At 33.4% G+C, this 22,835-nt stretch overlaps 1 protein-coding gene and 1 long non-coding RNA gene across 3 annotated transcripts in view; one reads left to right on the top strand and one right to left on the bottom strand.

The window, feature by feature from the left end:
* The window catches only part of LOC134241003 (uncharacterized), a 47,228-nt gene extending 25,004 nt beyond the window's left edge, over positions 1 to 22,224 (bottom strand). Inside the window, exons 1-2 of the mRNA XM_062723096.1 lie at positions 22,158 to 22,224; positions 20,236 to 20,658 (exon numbers count right to left, since the gene is read on the bottom strand). Coding sequence (XP_062579080.1) covers positions 20,236 to 20,658; positions 22,158 to 22,203 — 469 coding nt within the window. The 5' untranslated portion in view covers positions 22,204 to 22,224. The remainder of the gene's footprint in view (positions 1 to 20,235; positions 20,659 to 22,157) is intronic.
* Positions 5,644 to 12,765, top strand: LOC134241002 (uncharacterized). Of its 2 annotated transcripts, XR_009986554.1 has the most exons (7): positions 5,649 to 5,699; positions 10,606 to 10,700; positions 10,917 to 11,047; positions 11,262 to 11,398; positions 11,674 to 11,838; positions 12,185 to 12,328; positions 12,443 to 12,765. It is a non-coding gene; the product is annotated as an uncharacterized LOC134241002 (long non-coding RNA). The 2 variants fall into 2 exon arrangements; XR_009986555.1 differs by lacking the exon at positions 11,262 to 11,398 and having other exon boundaries at positions 5,644 to 5,699.
* Positions 22,225 to 22,835: the final 611 nt, after the last annotated feature.

Raw genomic sequence — 22,835 nt, 5'->3', positions numbered from 1 at the left:
AATTGGGATCTTGAGGACGATCCTTATGCAGAACATGCTTATTGGAACCCCAATTGTCCTTACATCAATCAGTATAAGGGACGAAGCTGGGTGATGGGTATATTTGTCAGGTTCTTAGAGAAGCAGGGATATAAACCTTTAACCTTTAAACCTCTACTGAACCCAGAACCAGACGTCCAGGCTCGAGGAAAATGTCACATTTGTTTAGACGAGGAATTACAAATCGCTTTTCTACCTTGCGGACACGTATGCTGCTGTGCTTTGTGTGCTCCTTCTTTTCATTTTTGCCCCATCTGTCGAGGCCAGATTCAACAATCCAAACGCCTATTTCTGTGTTAACTATAAATAAAGGACAGAACCCAAATTTGGTGTTTTCTAATGTTAAGCAAGCTCCTCAGACCTAGTTGTCTACCACACTCAGTGATAAAGAATGAGATTTTTAAGTTATTCCTAATTAAAAATTCTCTATCGGTTTTCCTCTGCAAGCTAAAAATAATTACACCTGAGAGTCTATATAAAAAGGAGACACCCTAACCCTAAGAGGATCATTTCTGATCTGAGTGAGGGACAGAGCACATCATGGAATTTTTAAGCTCAGAGTATCGTTGAAAAATAGTAGAACCTGAAGGGACTACTCACAAAGGAGAATGGATGAAAAACAAAGAGGAATGTATTCAAGATTTCTTTGATAAGAATCCAGGACAAACAGGACTCAATGAAATCTACCTGTATAAGAGATTCAAGTTACCGGACCGCAAAAGAAGCAAACATATGGTCTTAATAGGACCCAGACATCCCAAGTATCGGGAATTCAAATGGAAAATCAAATATGTCTTGGCTCACCAAAGAGAGGGACCCGAGAAGACTTGGACTCAAGGGAAATGGATAGAAAAAGCCGGAGATTGTATTAAAGATTATGGCAAGAAAGTGGTCCTAAAAGGATACGATATCATGGACTGTGCTTGTGAAACACACTATTTGTACATGAGGAGATCGTTCCCCATACAAAAAGAACTGAAGAAAAGTTTTGAATGTTTATTATTATGATGTTCTTGTTGTTATGAATAAACCATAGACATCAAACATTCTGATGTTGTTAGTTATTTTTCCCTTAAAGTAGGTCTATACTCGCACTACGTCATTTACGAATAGTAAAACCGGAACCACACTTCCTTTTTCCAAGATGAAATTTTTTAACTATATTGGTTTGACTTTTACTGAGCGTTTTAAATATTCATGAACGATTTTGCTCGAAGTCGGTCGCGTCAACAAACACAGATTCTACAGTTTAAGGATAAATTAATTAAGAAGAGAAGGCTGGGAACAACTTTTGACTGACAGAAATAATTAGGTAATAAAACGATAATTCTGTGAATGATGCATGTTTTATATGCCGCGCCGAAAACACGGACCATATACGTGCTACATCAGAACATGTATCAAACTATCGAGGCGACTATTGTGATAATTCTAATAGTGATAATTCGGAAGAAAAGTAATGACTACGATTTAACTTTGACAATTTATGGATTTTACTAATCAATCATTACAAAATTTACTTTGAATAATAATTATTGTATAAAACGCATACCCCCTCCCCCAACCTGCTTACCCACGAATCCCAATGCAAAATTATCTTTTGAATAAGTATTTGACAAAAGTTGATTCACTTGCACCACACTTCGTTACAGTAACTTTCTGTAGCAAAATCATCCAGTTTATGAGAATCAGTTAATTACTTTCATTTTCATCGTCTCCAATTTAAAGACAAGTGTGTTTCATTTTTTTATTTTTTATTTTTCTAAGTAAAATAAAATAAATTTTAGGGACAATAGGTTTTGAGTTTGTATAATTATTGTTTTAAATTATGTACAGCTTTGTTAATACAAGTATACACTCAAACATTAACAGTATTACAGAAATATGTGGCAATATATTACTTCTAAAAGAAAGAAAATAGGGGGTCCCTTTAGTGTAGAGCTCATACCACGAAAAGTAATGTGTCAACATATATTTTTTTTAAGTTTATTATTTTTCTTAAGTATAATTTAGTAAAAATAATTCAAATTTACAAAGTTTGAGTCCATATTTTTTTTTTAAATGACCGAGATTGTCCTATGAAGCATATTTTCTCACATTAAATTTTGATACAATAGCCTAACAAAGTGCATCTATTTATAATAATCCATGCAAAATAATGATTATATATTGTTTACTAACATGTTTCTACTCTATTTTGGGTATTAAAGTTGAGTATTTAGACTTGAATTAATTTATATACAACAAAATCTAGGATAGGTAAAATTTCAGTATTTTACATTTCGGGGTAGATACTCCGATAGGCTATAGCGGAAAAGTGAACATGTTGACATAATTTTTCTTGTGTCTATCCATTGCTGGGATGTATGTCTATCTTATAAAAGCAGATTTTTAAAGATTGAGCCCATTTAGTGCCGAGTATAGAACTACCTAAAGATACACTTCACTGAGATAGAAAAAACAAACAAGACTTGTTTTTATTTACACTTTTATTGTTCAAAAGCATATTTATTTCCATCATATCTACATAAAGGACATCTCCTGTAGGAAGTTTGAAAAAGGTTCTTTACACACTTTTCACAGCAGGGGTATTTCATACACTGTCCACATTTCCATTTTCCTTGAGTGTTTATTTCCCAGCAGCAAAGACATTTCTCAATCTTACTATTTCTTTTCATGAGCTTGGCCCAAGGGGGTGTGATTTTCTCCACTGGATATTTCCATAGGAAATATTTCAGGCACCAATCACAGGCACAATCTTCTAAAGAAGGGGGGTCTTGTATCACCCAGTGTGGTATAGGTTCTCCACATTCACTGCATCCCCAAAACCAACTAACAATTTTTCCCGCATGATTGTAGGCGGCGTATTTCCATACCTCTTTCGTCTCCTTATGGCAGTGATGGCATATTTTCTTTTCCTCCTCGTACCAATACATAATTCTCCACGCAAAAGACATGATTGCTAAATAATAAGCGCAGTGAAGTCAAAGCGGCGCTCTATATACACTAGCTTTGTCATGATGACGTCACAATCACGGATTTGAATCGCTGCCAAGTATTTACCTGTGTAGTCAGCATAAAAAACGTAGGTAAAACGTGCACACGCCCCGCCCCCACACAGCAGGTATATAAAGCGGAGTTGGGAGTACCCTGCACTCATTATTTAGCAATCATGATTTGTGTGTGGAGATTGATGTACTTGTCATGAGGTAGAGATATATGTGTCATTACTGTGATCAGAGCACCAGGAATTTTAAAGAATTCACAGTGTATAACCCATGTCCCGGATGGCGTTGGAAAGTCTATAGGATTTGCCGGTATTGTGAAATGCCATTTCCACACTGGTTTCACGATGATGAGCCTTCTTTAGAGACTTGTGGTTGTAGCTGGTGCCTGAAATATTTCATCCGGGAGAAAGGAATTGAGAACATACCTCCTCCTCGATGGGTGAAAATGACCAGGAACAGACCTTTGAAAGAATGTATGATGTGCTACTAGGAAAAGACTCAAGGAAAATGGAAATGCAGACAATGCCGGCAATATCTGTGTTGTGAGAAATGTATAGAGAAGTTCACAGTGACCTGCTACAGAAATTGTCCCTTATGCAGATATGAAGGACATTAAAATCATTTTTTGTATTTTTTACTTGAATAAAAAATTTGGTTTTTTAAAATTCTTGTTGTTTTGTTTAAAAATAAAATAAAATAACATAAAATAAAATTTAAAAAAAAAATCGGGTTTTATCAAGAGGTGTATAACAAAAACTCTCTCATTCTGAAAAAGGACACTGAGCAAGTCAGACGTGTTTTCTTACAAAGATGCAGTATCGTTGGTATTGTGAGAGTCCCATTAGTCAGTGTATATACATGCAAGGAGGGTGGATGAAAACTTAAATTAGGAGCCATCATGGACTTCTATGAAAATCATCCAGGCTATTCCCTGGAGAATGTGTGGTTGGAAAAAAGAATGAAAATTCCCTATCCTCTAACAGGATATGGAGTGAGGGTGAAAATCAACCAACATTACCAGCAATACAAATGGGTTACTTGTACTCAAAGGAATCGTCTGACACCCATCAACACCATTCAGAATGAAAGTCCATGGTACACGGACATTGGAGATTGTCTGAAATATTATTTCAAGATGGAGAAAAAAGGACTGATGTTTCCACCTCATTATTGTCCTACAGAGTATGTGTATTGTCGCATTCCCTTTGCCCAGATTAAAGACTCGATGGAAAACAAAGGACTTTTGTTGACTCGAGTGATTGAGGACCGATCATCAGACGACGAAGACGAAGAAGAAGAAATAGAAGTGTAAATCATTCAATAAATTTTTGAATTTTTTAAAAAGTGTTGTTATAAATAGAAGGGTCACAGGTCCTTTTTTTGTTGTTGTTGCTAAAGTATCTCACTAAAACATGCTCATCAATTTAAACAGGTATAATTTTTACTTCTTCAATTTTAAGGTATAAGGTCAAAATGATTCAATTTCACATGAACATGAAGTAACAGGAAAAAGCCATAAGTTTTTCTAAAAGGTGGTGTTATTATTGAGATTGTGCTAGTGGTTACATAAACTTAAGGAGAGGATAGCCTATTTTTTTTATTTATTCAATTGGACAAAAAACCACATGTGGCACAAGTCATACATATAGTAAACAAATATAAGATTAAGAATGCAAACCTGCATGGCTTTCAGTTTCACTCCTGTTTATGTATGGCTGAGGTTTATATTATCCTATTATTAATGTTTTGCCATAAAAAATGCAAGACTTTAAAATGATCTGTATTTAGTTGTATGCAGTTCACCTATGAGAGCTTGGTAATCAAAAGGAAAATTTAAATGTTAAATTTAAAAAGAAACTTTTAGAAAAAAAAATAAATTTTATCAATTGAATTCAATTTTATAATTTATTTTTAAACTTTAAAATTCAGGTTTTCCTGGACAAAAAGGGGTTCAACCCCCTTTCCCCTCTCCCTTGGGTGATGGGTGAGGCTAACTTTACATCATTCTCCTTTCATAAAGATTATTTACACATCATAGCCACTATCTACATGAAATTTCATGAGTTATAAAGGAAAAGGGTTCTTCAAATATTCCTCAATTTAGTGTGGATATATAGTTTTAAAAAATTATTACTCCTTGGAAATTTTTGGGTCTTTTGTCTTTACCATCCCTTATGACAGCAATTCTTCAAAACTGCATGAGGAATTCCATAGGTTTAACTTATGATAAGAGCATTTCCTTAGGTTAACAAGTGTATGGATGATAGCTAATGTTGAATCATTATATATTGATATATTATGCTAAAATTTAAAAAAAATAAAAATAAAATAAAAAAATAAAACATAAAACATAAAAAATAAATGTGTTTTATTTTTTTTAAATGTAAACTGATATATTTCAATAAAAACCACACATATAGACTTTCCCAAATTCCAATAAAGTAAATATCCATACCTTTTAAACTAAACACATTTTATTCATCTTAAATATTCACGCAGAATAAAAGGTGAATTCCTAGAAATCTTATATAATCTCTTCTCCAATGTTGAGTGAATGTGTTCAAGTACGACTTAATTTTCTATGTAAATTAGGCGGCCATGGCGAATCTCGGCAAGATTTTACCCCAGTGAAAAAGGCTTGTAATCCAAAGTGTCCTTATCCTGTTATTATCCTGTTATTCGCTCCGCGGTGTGAATAATATTTGACGTTGTTGACGTTACGTTTTTCTTCATATTTATACTTGCCTTTGAAAATGTAGAAAGAATACATAAATACTTTCAGATATTAGCCTTTATTCCGTGGTGATTTTTTTATCACGACTAAATTTCATTACAGGGCATATTGGATAAAATTTTAGATGTGAGAGAATTATTCAATGCAATGTATAGCGTTTATTCCGTGAATTTCTCTTATACGCATGAGGAAAACGGCAACTGTTATCAATTAATCTACTCTCTATATATACTATTTAACGGAATAAACAGCTAGTATTTTCATAAATTATTTCATGTTTATACATTTATCAGGGAATAAAATGTTATATATTATGTTTGATTTATTACGAAATAAACTTCATGGTTTATTGAGTAAAATTTTAAATGTGAGAGAATTATTTAGTATATATAACGTTTATTCCGTAAATGTCTCTTATATGCATGAGGAAAACGAAAACTGTTATCAATTTAATAGCTAGTATTTTCATAAATGATTTCATGTTTATACATTTATCAGGGAATAAAATGTTATATATTATGTTTGTTTTATTACGAAATAAACTACATGGTTTACTGAGTAAAATTTTAAATGTGAGAGAATTATTTAGTATATATAACGTTTATTCCGTAAATGTCTCTTATATGCATGAGGAAAAACGAAAACTGTTAATTTAATTTTTATATTATTTAACGGAATAAACAATATTTTAATGAATAATTTTATGTTTATACATTTATCAGGGAATAAAATGTAATATGTTATGTTTTTACGCTTGTTTTGTCACGGAATAAACCACATGGTATATCTTCTTGTTATGTCCATTGTTTGCTTACATGTTAAATTTCATTGCGTAGGACTCAAAAACATGTAGAAATGTGATAAATTGTATGTTAATTTATACACCTGTAACGGAATAAACCATATTTTTATGCTACTTAAATTATATTGTTCTATAAATTAAGGAATCCATGCCTTGAAGTGGTACAGGTATCACTGCTGGTAAAGTGCGAATCGAGAAAATCTTGGTTTCGGACACCAGCTACTATTGGTTTACATCAATGAGGCAGTTTATATCAACTAAACGATCAGAAATGATATAATATTTGATTAAGACGTAATTATTAATGTTCAGTATGATTTTATGCAGTAGAATTGCTTGTTAGTTGAATACATGTAAGGAGCAATCCAGTAACTGCTTCAGTTTACACCCGTTCAATGTATTTCACTGGATCTATTCATATTTTCTTTTTACATGTTAAACACGATTTACGCTGCGTTATTTGTGTAAAAGTGATATGAATATGTATTGTATGAGTCATTTATGATTTCCCATGCCTTTAATGTTTCACAAGATTAAAACTTTTGATGCAATATAAAGTTTTCTGATATACAGCGCGAGTATGGTTGCTGTATGTGCGACTTTTGGCACCTGTAATTGCTACGTTTGGCTTCTGTTCTGTTTCATAAGGCGCGACGTTTCACTGCTGTATCATTGTTTTCCTAGTAAAGCATCTAAAAACTTAATTTTCGAACATTAGATAGTGCAACGTCCTTGAATACGTCCCAAAAACATATACCTCCAGTCCTTGACTAGTTGTTTCATAAATAAAGCTTCTATCAAATATTTAATGTGTATTGCATATAACTCCCCCCCCCCAATAAATTGTCCGATTATGTGATTAAAGTTAAAGGATAAAAAATGCAGAATTCACTCTGTTTAGTATACATTGAATATCATTCTTTAAAAATAATCTTTTTCACTAAAATATGTTATATGTCCATTAAAGCTCTATCCCATAGTTCAATTTTAATAATTCCACTTTCATCTTGTTAGTAATCTTCAATTGACTACCTATGTTTTAAGGGTTACTAACTTTCAATGCAGAAGAAACGAAAAAAAAAGACCTTGAACCCCCCCCCCCCCTCCCCCGGAATAAGAGATATTTGAAGGAATAGACGTTGAAACATGAAAGTGTGTTATAACTTTTTTATTCACCTCCTGAATAATTTTTTAACCTTTGACTTGGAAATATGGCATGGACAGGCAATAAGTATAGACGGGCGAGCTGCAGTGCCATCAACTGGAATAAAAGTGTATGTTTATTTGCATAAAAAATGCACTGTTTCTCGGTTTCAAACTGTCATATTCTCAAACTATTTCTAATTGGATGTTCCAAATACAAGTAAATTCCTTTACAATATCCACTCACTATTTCACAACTGTTGTAAATAGCCCTCCTTGACATGAAATTGAGACCATCGAATTTCGCATTTTTACTTCCATTTTTAAAGAAAAATCATTTCAATATTGCAACGCGATTCATGAACAAGTCAACTACAAGAGTTGTTTCTAGAGGTCTTAGGATTATGTTTTTTTTAGCTTTTGTGCAGTTGAGATAAAATTCTGAAGGAATTAATTTAGCACCAAGCACAACTTTTGTGCATAATAATTTTTTTTAAACAGATTTTTGTATGAGTGGCATTTTGGTCGTCTATCTCATTTTTTTTTCAGACCAGCGAGTTACAGGAAGGCAGCTACTTTACGATTACTAAAAAGTTGGGAGGGGGGGGGCAATCATATCTGCATTAAAAACTCATGAACATGAATTAAAAAAAATCAAAAGACTATTTTCAGAAAAAAGTACACCTCAACTTGCATACTACGGACCTGAGATGTTACTGGATAAAAGACTACATGCAACTCAACTCCAAAGATACTCACATCGTGTTTTGAATAAACATATATTGCAAGGAAAACATTTCCATTATGTATTCAATAATGCTTTAAAAAGCTTGATCGCTTGATCACAACATTCGTATATGTATACCTTGTGCAGCTTTGGATTATTTGGTGTCACCGTCTTGCTCATTTATACCATATCACTCTATTTAATAGTAACAAAATAATTTAACTAAAAACACAATATCCGTAAAAAGAAATGATGGAACACTATGTATTGATTCAATCAATAGTAAAAAATTACCATAAACTATAAAGACAATTATTCTTTTCATGTAAATTTGAATAATTTCATATTATTCACGTTAAGTAACATAAACCAACAGTCTCAGAGACGTAAACCAGTTGTCGCATTTACATAAATAAAAAGTCGCCTGTGTAAAAATTTAACAGAAACCAGTTGTAGCACCTATAAAATGAATTTGCTAGTTATTGGCAAATCCCATGGAAATAATTCAATTAAAGCACATTGTTTGTGTCCATCGCATAGAAAAACGTTGGATTAAAGTTAAATTTATCAACTTAACTGTCCAATTAGTCCAATAGTACTGTATGTACTTTGCAAATGCGAGTACGTGAAAAACACGATGTAAACAGTCATTTACAAGTTATATTTCGATATGAGCCCTTTTCGGGTATAAAAGCAATCCAATCGCTAAACTATTTAATGAATTTGCTTTCTACAAAGTGATTTTTATTGTTGTTTTACAAAAAATATGTATTAAACTAGATAATTCACAGGTGCCAATAGTAGCTGGTGTCCGAAACCAAGATTTTCTCGATTCGCACTTTACCAGCAGTGGGTATATCCAAGTGAGTTTACAATATCATTCGAACAGTGAATGAATCTCTGTACATACATGATTTTATTTCCTGTTTACTATATCAGACCTAATTCAAATTGAATACCACCATAACAAAAATCGAAAAAAACACGCTTACACGTTTACTACTTAACAATAGGAACAATGACCGAATGCATGAATAGTGTTCACCTTATTGCTATGGTTCAGTGATACTCAGTATGGCCTTTGTAAAAATCTTCCCCCGTTTATTCGCACCGGTGCTAACAAGTATACCTCTATTTTCATCCATTAAATACTTTTCTCACAATGAATATCCACCAAATAATCCAGTTTAGCTTGAACATGGAAAGATCGTCTGTGTATATATATATACTTCTGTTATTCGCACCGGTGCGAATAATTTTCACACTATATCCATTCATTAAATGTATTTTAGAGTGTCTCCCCCCAAAAATATCCAAGCCCCATTTTTTTTATATTCTATCCCCCAAAGAAACCCTTTTCCCGGGAATACTTCCCTTTCCTGGGCATTTTAGCTTGAAATCTGGAACTTCGTCTGTATATATATACTCCTGTTATTCGCACCGGTGCGAATAATTTTCACACTATATTCATTCATTAAATATATATAAATGAAAACGGAGAATGTTTTGGATTCCTTTAATTCATACATTTGTATTCTTTAAATTTTAAGAATAACAAAACGCTTGATATTTGCATTTTTATTATATAAATGTTAGTAAGGAATGCATTTTCTCATTACTGTTATTAGTTTCACCTGAGATCTTATTTTTAATTTGGACCTTGACCTAAGATAAATGGATCGTACTGAGGTTTGTTTTAGTTTTATTTGCTATTTCTGCATCCAAGGAATGTTTTGACGTTACGTCAACAACGTCAAATATTATTCACTCCGCGGAGAGAATAACAGGATAATGCCGGTCGTTTAAAGTTGTTTCACATTGTTCATGATTGCGATTATGTTATCGCTCACCTATATGTTTAATGTCAGCTATGCTAAAGAACCCAGTTCTGCGTAATTTGAGAGAATGTTTTGACATGTGGTTAAAGTATGGCGTGCTATTCATGTCAACATTTAAAGTCTATAGTAAATAAGTCTGTCTTATATTTTACGAATCATTTAATTGAATAGAGTGTTTAGAATTTAGATGTATTTCGAAGAAGAAGAGTATAGGTAACCATGTATATAAGAGATATTATTTTGCATTACATTAATAAGAGGCATTGTCTCATGTAGTAAATTCATAATAACAAAATGGGTTTTATTTTCTGCAGTCCTCAACCTGGAAGATATGTTTTGTTCCTAACCATCTATAATCCATTCTCTATGAAGTGAAGCCTGGCTGCTGGTCTTCCTTTGGAAATACACAGTTTGTCAACCAACAAAGAAACACACAAACTTGAATCTAAAAGTTTCAATGAGATATAATTTTAAATTCTGTTTTTTTTTCTTCATGTTTTTTATTTTAAAATGGATAAAAATAAATCTGATAATGGAAATCAATACCATAAAGATAGCAAGTTTTTTATCTTTAAGTGCTGATGAATTTCTGAATTTTCCATTAAATATTGACATTATATCACAGGGGAAAGAAAACTACTTGAGTGTTTCTACTGCCCCCGAGATCTGCTTATGAGTGCATGGGGACTGCGGTGTACCTTCTCTCCTGTTTAAACAGACTTTGGAGGCTGGCGCATGAATCTTCATTCACAAAAGGTACTTTCAATATCAATAAGGCCACCCATGTATTTTAAAAGATGTCTTTTACATAGGTGTATAGAGAAACCAAAGTGTCAGAACACAAACAGGTCAGGACAATCACTTATGCAGTGTACTTCCATAGGAAGGTTACACACTCATATCTTTGGAGGAATGCTATACCAAAAGACAGTTAAGATAATAGGGTATTTATATTTCTCTAAAATTTTAGGCATCAACAGTATGTCTGTGGAAGTTCCATTATTCTTGGGAGTTATGCCCAGCAACACAAATCATGTCCAGCACGTACATTGGATCTGCTAACTTTACTTTAGGATACCTAGGATTTCAAAAGTTCATCATGTTCAGGTTTTTTTTTTTTTTGTTTCGATATTGTATGTGTGAAGAGAATGTAGACTTTGATTGGTGTCAATAACAGTCTTTAAAAGATAAAAATGTTAAATTAGAATACAGCGAAATAAATAACCATTGGTTATTACTTAAATACTGATACAGATTTGAACATTGACAAAAAATATTATTTAGTAAAAATTATGACAATAAGAGAAGACAAAAGTTAACTTGATGACTTTTTGTCAATAAAATATTTTCAAGTCATTTCTTGCACTTTATTATCATATCAGGAAAGAAGACATTTTAATTGGTAAATGAAGGAGAGAAAAATTGAAGGGAGGAGGTGTATAGTTTACATGGTGCATTTTAAGTACTATGACTAGGGTGAAGAAGGGGATTTCACTTGGATAACTGAGGCTTGGTTAACTGAGGAACAGAAACAACACAGCTCTGTGGTATGGATTATTTATGAAGAGTTATCACAGGTAGTATTTAATTTTTTTGGAGAGAAAAAAACTGATTCTAGATGTACTGAGATATCCAGGACTTTAAGATCAATGTTCAAGATACCAAAGTTAAATGAAGATGTATTAACTTGTTTTGCAAAGAATCTGTTTTTAGTAGAATTTGCTTTCTTTAATACATAGATTTTGCTACACTGACAGGGTATTCTGTATGACAAACTTTACATATCAGTTCTTTACATTATCATATTTTAACAGTGATGATTATTTTTTTTCTGCAAGCAATGAAAAAAAATAATTAACACTACAATCTAAATATATTATTGTTCAATTTTAGGTCTGCATAAACAGATGATTAACTGATGATTAATAGCTGGCCATACCAAGTTTGAACCTGACCACCCCATTTTGGAGTAAAGAAGCTAAATTGGAGAAAGTTAAAAATAGGAATTTTAGCAGAGGGAAATTTATTTTATCAGAGGTAAATTTATAGAAGCGGATAATGAATTGGTATTTTCATGTTGTGCAGTCATCTTTTCAGCATTGGAAATTTTTATTTAAATATTGTTTGAAAGAAAACATATTTTTTTTCCAGATAGCACATTCTGTTCATAAGTCAAGGAAACATATACACAGCATTCTACATATTGTCCAGGACCAGAAGAAGCCAGTGGTGTTTTATAATTGAAAACCTCAGTGACATCTCTTCAGAATGTTTTCTAGACCTTTGAAATTTTAAACTAAAAAATCATAACATGTATATCACAGAGAGAAGACTATCCGTTTTTTATTATTATTTTTTTTTTTTTATTTTTTATTATTTTTTTTTTAAACATCACTTTAAAGTATGTGAGTGTCCAGATTATTTGTATTCTAATAAATTTAAAGTTCTGAAAAAATAAAAAAGACATACCAGAAATATTCATGTATATTGCCATTGAATAGATAAAAAAAAACCCTGATCTTTTAAATTTTTAAGCTGTACAAAAAAAGTTATCATTCCAGGAAATTTAAAAAATGTTGATGCATTTATACTCACATTCAAAACATTTTAATTTTTTTTTAATATTGTTTTTGCTTGAGGGATGAGACATTAATTAGTTAAGGGAAATTATTTATTTTAACTCTACCAAATAATATGAATTTTTTAATGTGGCATGTTTTGATTTTCATGTTAAACTTTGTCTTTTTTATGAGAAAAACAAAAACAACAACAACAAAACATGAAGTGGAAAAAAAACCCTTGCAGGAAAACAATGGGATATGATGAGAGTTCATACTTATGCAGATTTTATTCTATAGTATTACCAAGAATTGAAAAAAGGGGGGAAAAGTAAGAAGATAAATGACAATGAAGAAAACATAGAAATAATACCATGAATTTTCTTTTAACCTGAATAAATCCATTTGATTTTTTGTCTGTTAACAAAACAGCCTTTTTGAAAAGTTTGGTTATCCCCCTTTAACCATAAAAAAGATGATTAACAAAACATGAGTTGGGTATTCAGTATAGAATGGGAAGATATGTAAATGTAAATAAAATTTAAAGATTTAAATTACATTTTTAAGGTATAGTGATCAATGGTATTGCTCATTTTTCTGTATTGTTAAAAATGAAAGATGATTTTTAAACTTTTAGACAAATTAAAGTTACATGTTATCTAAAATCACATTTAAACTTTGCTAGAAAAAGAAAACTACCAGGATTTAAAAAAAAAATGAAAGGAGTTTGTACTTACAAGTAATAATCATCTACCTCATTGCTTTCAATGAGTTATGGAGTTTGAGAAATATGTTTCTGAAGAAAAAAAAAATTACTTTGAGAAGTGAAAATTTTTCTTTTACAACAGAAAAAAGACCTATTTAATATCAGAAACTGTGTCATGACCATGTTTTTGGGACTTAAATTAAAATACTAGGATGGTATTTTATGCAAAATATACATACATATCACAAATATTTCAAAAATCACTCTTAAATTCCTCTTAATATTTGGGTTTTTTTCCCCATGATAGTTTCACAGAAAAGTATAAATTCAAGGTGTGAAATTAAAAACACTCAGTACTGTTGTTGTCTCAACCATGGGTAACACCTTTAGGAAGCAAAAGAGTAAAGGAATGAGTAAAATTCAGTTTGGAGAGAGAGTTCTTTTAGAGAAAGATGTAGACAGAGGTATACCAATTCAATTACATGATGATGGGACTATTGAGATCATTTCTCATGAAGAATATAACCAATTGTGTCCAGAAAAGAGTTATCCTAATAATTCAAGAGATTACATAGAAAGACCCTTGATTACAGAAGAAGTCAATGAGGAATATAACCATTTATTACCATAAGAGGGTGAGGGTAACCTGGATTACCCTGAAAGACCCTTGACTAGAGAAGAAGCCAAGTTTATAGATGATAAGAAAAAAGAGATGTCAGAAAAAAGATTGACAAAGACACAGGATTTTAAACCCACAGAGGAAGAGTCCACAAATAATGAAAGAAATCCATACTCAACTCTTGGAAGACATTAAGACTCATTATAATAACAAACATCAAGAAAATACTGGCAATGGTTATATTGCTAACTTTAAAATAGAGAGATTTAGAGTCGCAAAAAATTGGATATTTAATTTAACTGGGTGCAGACAGGAAGATGTAGATCAAATCATTCGAAGTGATTATCAATACTTGATCTTACAAAAAGAAATGCATCCAGAAACTGGAAAACTTCATCATGTGAGAGGATTCATTCAAATGAAATACAGGGCTCATGAGAGATACATGTACAAAAAGATTCATGGGTTAACCTGTTTTGATATGTCTCACAGCACACCAGAATTGGAAAGAACATTTTACAAGCAAGGAGGTGACTATGAAGAATATGGGGTTCTAAAACCTGATGTGAGAAACAGAGAATTTGTTCCAAGAGATTGTAGATTTACCTGAATTTTTTTTTTTTAAATATTGAAAAAACAATTTGTACACACTTATGACAAAAAATAGGTGTACATTCTTTTATCCACATAAAGTGTATGTGTGTATGTTATTGTTGTTTTGATGAAAAAAAAAATTTAAAAATGTGATTGATGTGAATTTATTTAAAAAAGGGTTAATTATTATTATTATTATGATGATGATGATGATGATGAAAAGTTGAAAAAATTAAAAGTTTAAAAAATTTATAAGTTTAAAAAATTTAAAGTTAATTTTTAAAAAAAATTCTAAGTTTTTTAAAAAAAAAGTGACCTGGTGTTATAACTTGAGAGACACACACGTTTCTTGTTTTTACCCACTGTATAAGGTACTCTTTTCTTGTTTTATCCGCTGTATAAGAAGGTAATCATTTTCTTGTTTACCCACTGTATAAGAAGGGTACTCTTTTTGAACACACAAATCCTTTCTTTTGACTGTATTTTAAAAAAGATCATTTTTTCTAAGATACAATCGTTTCTTTGACTGTATTTTTGAAAAAAGAAAATCTTTTTTTCTAAGACACACACAGAACGTTTCTTATTTACCTCTTGTATATGAAAGCATCTTTTCTAAACATTTGATTGGCCCTTAAAAGGGCCGGGGTAGATTTTTTTAGACAGGGTTTACTCCCTGTGTCTCCTGCATGGGCCTCTAAACTCCCGTCTCTCAGAGAGGGGAGGGCGATGCCTGCCGGTCAACGGCCCCATGAAGTCAGTGGGATCAGGGGGTGGTGGTCTTCTTGGGCGAGGTCTTCCTAACCATCTCACCCTGCGGGGGGCCAAGTTGCTTGGACGCCTGCGTCGACACAGCGGACAACAAAACGGGGGTGAACTCTGCCCAACCAGCACACGGGAACAGCTGTAACATGCGGCCCTGTTCCTGCAGTCCTCGCAAATGTAATTAGAGAGCTGGTCCTGTTCTAAACACACCGGGCATTGGTCAATGCGGGCCTCGGCAACCTGAATCCCCCCATGGTGGTATGGGTCCTCGGGTGGAATTTAATTCCCTGAGCCATTGTATACGTGTCGTAGATCCGATACTAACAAATGACGCCGACTGCTGGAGAGCCTCTGTATTTATCCACAGAGCACGGACGTTAAAGAGAGCACCTCGATGGCAAAAGCCAAAATATCATGGCGAACTGAAATTGTGTGTGATTTGTACTTTGGGACTTATACATTTTCATGGATTATTTAGTATGTATTCATAGTAGGATTCCAGCATGATACAGGTCTAAACAAAGTAAGTTTTCTGCTTCTTTTCATACTAGTATTGATACATGACATGCATCCGTCGTGGAGAAAAGAGTAAAAAAACCCCGAAGCGACGAGGTGAAATTCAGTGACCCGAGTGTATAAAATAAGCCTTTACAGTCTTTTTAGAGGGTGAGATCCGGAAAACTCATGTGGGTTAGGGAGAAGGGACTTAGGGAAGAGTGCCAATATAGTTTTTATTTCAAAAGAATCATGATCAGGGTAAAAAACAAGCTCAAATAGGTTTACCTATAAACACAATGGGGGTCAGAGGTCACAGATTTTCGGAAAATCATACTATGAGATACATAAGGATTCTTGGAAACTAGCTTTTATCTGATTGATATCTTAAGAAAAATAAAATGTCACGAGGGTAAAAACAATTCGTATTTACTTTTTACATCCTTTACAAGTCTTGATGGTTTGTTTTCTTTTTTTTTCAAAAATTAAACACTGTAGTGACACTGGGGTGTTAACAACGTATGACATACACATCCCCTGATTTTTTAAGTAACCCAATGTTTAATGAAAGAAAATTTTACATGAAAATCATTCGTATTTACTTTATAGATCATGATCCACTCAAAAGCTCATGGATTGAGTCAAAGTCTGGCAGAGAAATTCCCACAAGCCAATCTCTATGCCACCCGCAGACCTCTAGGGACTAGAAATTTAGCCGTAGAAGAAGATAGAGGAATTCCAGGCACTATTAAGGTGTTTCCCTCACAAACCCCTGTGGTCATTTGTTTACTAGCTCAATGGGATTATGGAAAAGCAAGTCACCAACCTAAAAGAATTTCCACTTAACAGGATGCAGCACAAAACAGAGAGCAATTGTTTCAAACTTGTTTACAAGAAATGGGGGAAAGTTTACCTTACCAGACTTATGCTTTTCCTTACAAGATTGCATGTGGACTAGCCCAAGGAAATTGGATTCATTATAGACATTATATTGAACAATTTGTACACACATATGACAAACAGATGTACATTCTTCATCCACATTAAGTGTATGTATGTATGTGTTGTTATTGTTATTTGATAAAAAATAAATGTTAAAAATGTGTGTATGTATGTTTGTGTTATTGTTTGATGAAAAAAATAATTTAAAAATGTGTGTATGTATGTGTCTGTGTTATTTATGGATGAAAAAAAAAATGTTAAAAATGTGTGTTTTGATGTGAATTTATTATTTTTTTTTTTTTTTTAAAAAGGGACTTTCCTATTGATTATCATTATTATTATTAAAAAGTTTTAAAAAGTTAAAAAAAAATTTATAAGCTTTAAAAAGTTATCAAATTTTTTTTAAAAAGTGACTTGGTGTTATAACTTGAGAGAAACATACACAACGTTTCTTGTTTTTACCCACTGTATAAGGTACTCTTTTTTTTCTTCTTTTTTTCTAAGACACACAATACGTTTCTTTTTTGACTGTAAAGTAGGCATCTTTTCGAAACAATTGGGTATCCCTTAAAAGGGCTTTTTTTGTATTTGTTTGGTTTTTAACTTTTTTTTGTTTTTTTTTTTCATAATTTTGGATTCTGGTAGGTCCTAGTGGCTCCTAGTGGGACAATAATTGCTCAACCACAACCCCCATATCTTCGTCGGAACTGTCATCTGGACCTTCAAATTTCGCCCTCCGGCTCACATGCTGCATTAAGTTCTCTGCGTTTCTGCACAGGGGGCACGGCAGGTTTCTGTCAATCAGGCGTGCTGTACAGAGTAAACATGCGGGCCTCTGTAAGCAACGCGAACACACATAGTTATTGTTCTCATCATCACAAAAACACAGCGTACAGAGTATCCGTTGGATCGGCATGGCAAGGCCCCAGGATGGTACTCTTCCTTCGTTCCTGGCTTGATCTTGTGGGGTCGGGTTAGCAGGTCTGGGTGGTGGTGGAGGGGGGGACCGGGATGCTGGTCTCTGGAACCGACGACTTCTCCGCCGACGATTGTTTATTTGCATTCTAGCCATATTGAGACGAAGAATTTCTCGGCCGTTATCTATTCTTCTAACCGTAATATAGCTCTCAATGGTGATACCTGGTATCAAATAGAGTTCCTCGTGGAATATACGATTCATGTTGTCAATGTAGACTCTAATCTGGTACGAACAGAATGATGCAGAGCGCTCGGAGGGTCTGTATTTATACACAATAGCAGACGATATTCAAATATCGCGGAAAAACATGGAAAATCCAATCATGTGATCAAATGTGATTGGCTAGCACAAAAAAAATGGCATTTGGTAAACACGCCCACCACAGTGAGAAAGCAAAATTGAAGGGGGTAAAGGCCGAACCCGAGTGTAGATGACGTCATATAATAACATAACAGTGATGTAGTATTACAAGATTTTCTTTATTTCTTAAAAACTAACAAAGCTTCTAACTGTCGAATTCTCCTCCGAAATCGTATTCGATCCGCTACTAGGGCCATCCAAGGACTTCTCCGGTCTTCGGGGGGTAATTCGTAGATTTGATTGAGGCTGGTATTAAAAGTCACTGATTTCCTAGCCTGTGTGAAATTTCCAGGTATTTCATTCCGTATTGAATACATACTTTCTCCATCGCATCTATGTCCTGCCACAGTAAAATCACTTTGGCCGCTTGGGGATGGGTCAGGAAACTGTAAGGCTTTCCGAAATAACGGGTCAGGTTCAGTCCGTACCATTTCTGGGGCAGAATTGTTTTCATATGTCGACATAGAAAATGTATGGTAGCTAGTCTCCCCATGTTCGTCGCATGATGTGATAAGGTTAGGCATAGAAACCACAAATCCTGAAGGGTTTCCATGATAGTGCTGGCTTCCCGAAATACTAGTTCTGTCTCCGGGGGTAGAGATTCTTGGTGGTTTTGTGCCCATCGTACTAAACAATCATACCCATCTAAAATCAGAGAGTGAGTGTGTATCAGGGTTGACATGATAGTCGATTGTGAAGAAAGGATCAGACTTTTCTTCTCATTTATACCCCTGTATAAAACGTAGGTAAAACGTATTTTTGCACACGGTCCCCTCAGAGGTGATGCAACAGGTATAAAAAGGTAGGTCAAAGGTGCACACGGCCCCTGACTTGAATCGCTGCCAAGTATTTACCTGTGTAGTCAGCATAAAAAACGTAGGTCTATCGTATTTGTTGCACACGGCCCTAAACAAACTTGAATCGCTGCCAAGTATTTACCTGTGTAGTCAGCATAAAAAACGTAGGTAAAACGTGCACACGCCCCACAGCAGGTATATAAAGCAAAAAACTGTAAAATTTGATGATCAGTCTTGGTTGGCATTTCGAACTTGACAGACGTGAAAAATATTATGGAAGAAGCAATGATGAATACCCCAGACAACCCCAGATATGTGACACCTGAAGAATATGTAGGAGCCCCCTATAGTTTTCAAGAATACATGAATAAAGAAGATATGGGCATCTTAAATACAACTCTGGATGGAATTGTCAACATGCTGTCTGGTATTGACAACAAGATGAATGATATGAACAACAAGGTGAGTGATGTTGAAAACCAGCTGAATCATCTAAAAATTTACATCACTAAAATGAAAGGAGGAAGCACTTACCAGAAAAAACAAGGGGGATCCGGAGAGACTAAGAAAACAAGACAGACGGATCCATGCTTCATCTGTAAAGAGTTAGGACATTCGGCCCCAGATTGTCCCCGAAAAAAGCTTCATAAGCATGTCTCCAGGACTTTAATTAATCGTGGGGAATCGTGGAGATAAAGTTGAAAAGTCGTACGTCTTTAAGCTGTTGATTTTGGTAAATATAAAGTTTTATATGTTGTAGCAAGTACCCTTAGAAAGGCCTTGTCACTTCGAATACACTTGTGAAGTATGAAAGCCACTCCATTCAATCAAATGTTATAGACAAGGTTAATGTTTTTCAGACAAATAAACAGTCAGATAGCTAGACAGACGGACGGACGGACAGAGATGAAACCATATAACCCCGAATCTTCGATTACCTTGGCATAAAAATATGCTACTTATTATTAATCTATAGGCTTTTTCCATTGCTAACAAATTCGATATTCAAAAGAAGAAAATAAGTTAATGATATAACCTTAATTGTTCATTAAATTATAACTTTTAAAATATAAATCAGTGAATCATCAGTACACTAAAATTTTGCATCCTTAATTCATCGTTTCAGACTTACCATCTTTCAATAAATCTTTTTCGTGGCTTGTTATAATCCCACTTCCGTTAGAAAATTGACACCGGAAGACAGAATAAAGATTTGGATCGACAGAGCATCCACTTATTTCAAATTTTGCAATAATATGCATTCTGCAGTAATAGTAATATGAAGTTGAATTTTCACAAGCTCCGTCAGAAATGGTATAATTCCCTACTATCTGATCTGTACTGAGCTTATAGAATCCTGTTTTATTCACCCTGCCAATATCTCTCCATGTTGAACTTTTGTTTTGTCGAATCTGAGCAAACATTACAGGGGCAATCTCTCTATGATTTACAAGATCCGTTTTCATGTAGCAATAACACCAAAGCTGGATAAAGTTATTGCCAACTTCAGCTGAACCTCCAAAAACATCCCAATGCGAAAACGCGTCCCAGCCTCCTGCAGAAAATGTAATAATCAAGACATTATGAGATTTTTCATCATTTGACAATTGAAAGCTACTTTTTTAAAAAAGAATTTTTCATCCATCAGCATATATATTTTAGAATGAGCAATGTCGTTTACTTATTGTTTTACTATTCATTGGCATGCCCTTTCCTCATTATTGTAATAATTTCAGGGCTCTGAATTAGAAATAAATTTTCTGTTCTGTTCTAGATCTGAACGAAGGTTGTCCTAAAAAACATTGTTTGAATAAATGTAAAAGAATAGGAGCCCATGCAAATTGTTGAGATAAAAAATGAATCACCTTTGGAATATCTTTGACATATTTAGGGAGGCAAACAGAATTTCGGAATAAACTTTGGTAGTTATGTAGGTTGTTTAAACATGAAGAGATATGAAAAGGAAGTAAAAATCAAGATCATTGGACTTAAAAGTATTTTATCGTTTGTACCTTTGCTAGGAGTTCTAGAAGTTAATTTTTTTCTTTAGTCAGATTCAAGCAGTAGATTCCTTATTTTTCGCGAGTAATTTTTATCGCAAACTGGATCTCTTGCGTCAAATCGCGAGAATTATAATTCGCGAATGGACTGTTGATCAACAGAATTTACATAGATTTCAGTACCATAAAAAAAAGCGAGTAATATTTCTTCGCGAGTGACGCTTCTCGCGAAATTACGCGGAAATTAATTCCTCGCGTATCATTAGGAATTTACAGTAAAGACTTGTGCGCTGGGCACTGCTTAGTAACTTGCAAAAAAGGTTCAGGATGGTTTGACTGGTTCTACTGTGGAGGAATCTTTTTGCAGATCAACAAAATTGAGGACAAACTGAGAAAAAAGAATCTATATTTCATGCGTCGAGTCGGCCATTGGCGTCGGAAGCAAATTGAAAGAGGGATTTGGTTGGCTAATTGAAAGAGGGAAAAAATTCAAAATAAAAAAAAAACGGAAATGTGTTTATTTCAGTTATGTTTTTCAGTTTTGTGTAAGTTATTGGTGTGTGAAACACACAGACTTGCCACGTAGGCATATTTCATGAAGCGATTTGGCTTATTTCGAGTGGAGGGAGGGTAGGATCGAACTCCTTTCAGAACCATTTTCCCCCAAACACAACCACTTACCCTTTTATGACCTCCACTTCAGCATGTCTGTTGAGAGGGGGGGGGGCTAAACCTACGCTCCAATTTTCAATGCCTATATTATGTCTAACAGATATTTGTAAAAAAAAAAAATTCCGATCCCTTTGTCTTCCATTAGCTTCTCAAGAATGTGTATGCTGATCAGAGTTTGGAAATTGTTCATTCAAGGAATTAATATTGAAAAACCCTCGGATGATTTGTGCTTAAATCAAGACGGGTAACTTTGGTTATTTACGGAAAATCAAATATAATCCGACATTTCTATTTTTATAAACGACACGAGCTGTACGTTTTAATGACTAAAGTTTTGCCTAAAACCAATATAGAAGAGTGTAATGTTTTGTCGTATTCTTACCTTGACAAAAAGGACAAAAGAAAATAATCATTACCAAAACAGCCATGATACAAAACAGGAAGTTTAAAATTTGTACCTCTCCAGATTATAAATAAATGTACAGTAAATTAAAAAGTATAGCGGAACATTTATGACACACATTTTTTTTTTCAAGTTTAATACTAAGACAATTTGAATTTGTTTTGATAGCTGGAATTTATGAAATTTTCATAGTCATTTAGTTAAAGCATAACGATCGAAATACTCCTTGTGATCTTTAGTCATTGGTGAAAATAGTGAAATATACCCACCCTCAAACTGACCTTGTTAACAAATATACAATATATTTTTAATTTTTTCTCATTAACGAAAATTAAGCATATATAGTTATATCTTGTTAATTTGCCAAAGTTTGAATTTAAAAAAAAATAAAAGTATAAATTTTTTCCATCTTTAAATTGCTTTTTAAAATAGGCATAACTCCTGTGTCTTATCTATTTTTTTTCGTAAATAATTTGAAAACGTGTATGTTTGAGAATTCTTTCTTTAGTCTTGACCTATATTCTGATGTACTTATTTAATGAAAGGTAGGAATAAGCAATGTACCACCCGAAATTGACTGAAATATGCATTATTCTTGTATTTATTTATTAGTTCATTTTTTTTTTTTTTGTTGCTTGGAATAAAATCTTTAAACAC

This window comes from Saccostrea cucullata, unplaced genomic scaffold (genome assembly GCF_032062105.1).
Source record: "Saccostrea cucullata isolate Sc308-1 unplaced genomic scaffold, CSIRO_AGI_Scuc_v1 ctg2983, whole genome shotgun sequence".
Taxonomy (NCBI): Eukaryota; Metazoa; Mollusca; class Bivalvia; order Ostreida; family Ostreidae; genus Saccostrea; species Saccostrea cuccullata.
The sequence above is the reverse complement of the archived record's forward strand: the minus strand, read 5'-3'. Positions and strand labels throughout refer to the sequence as shown.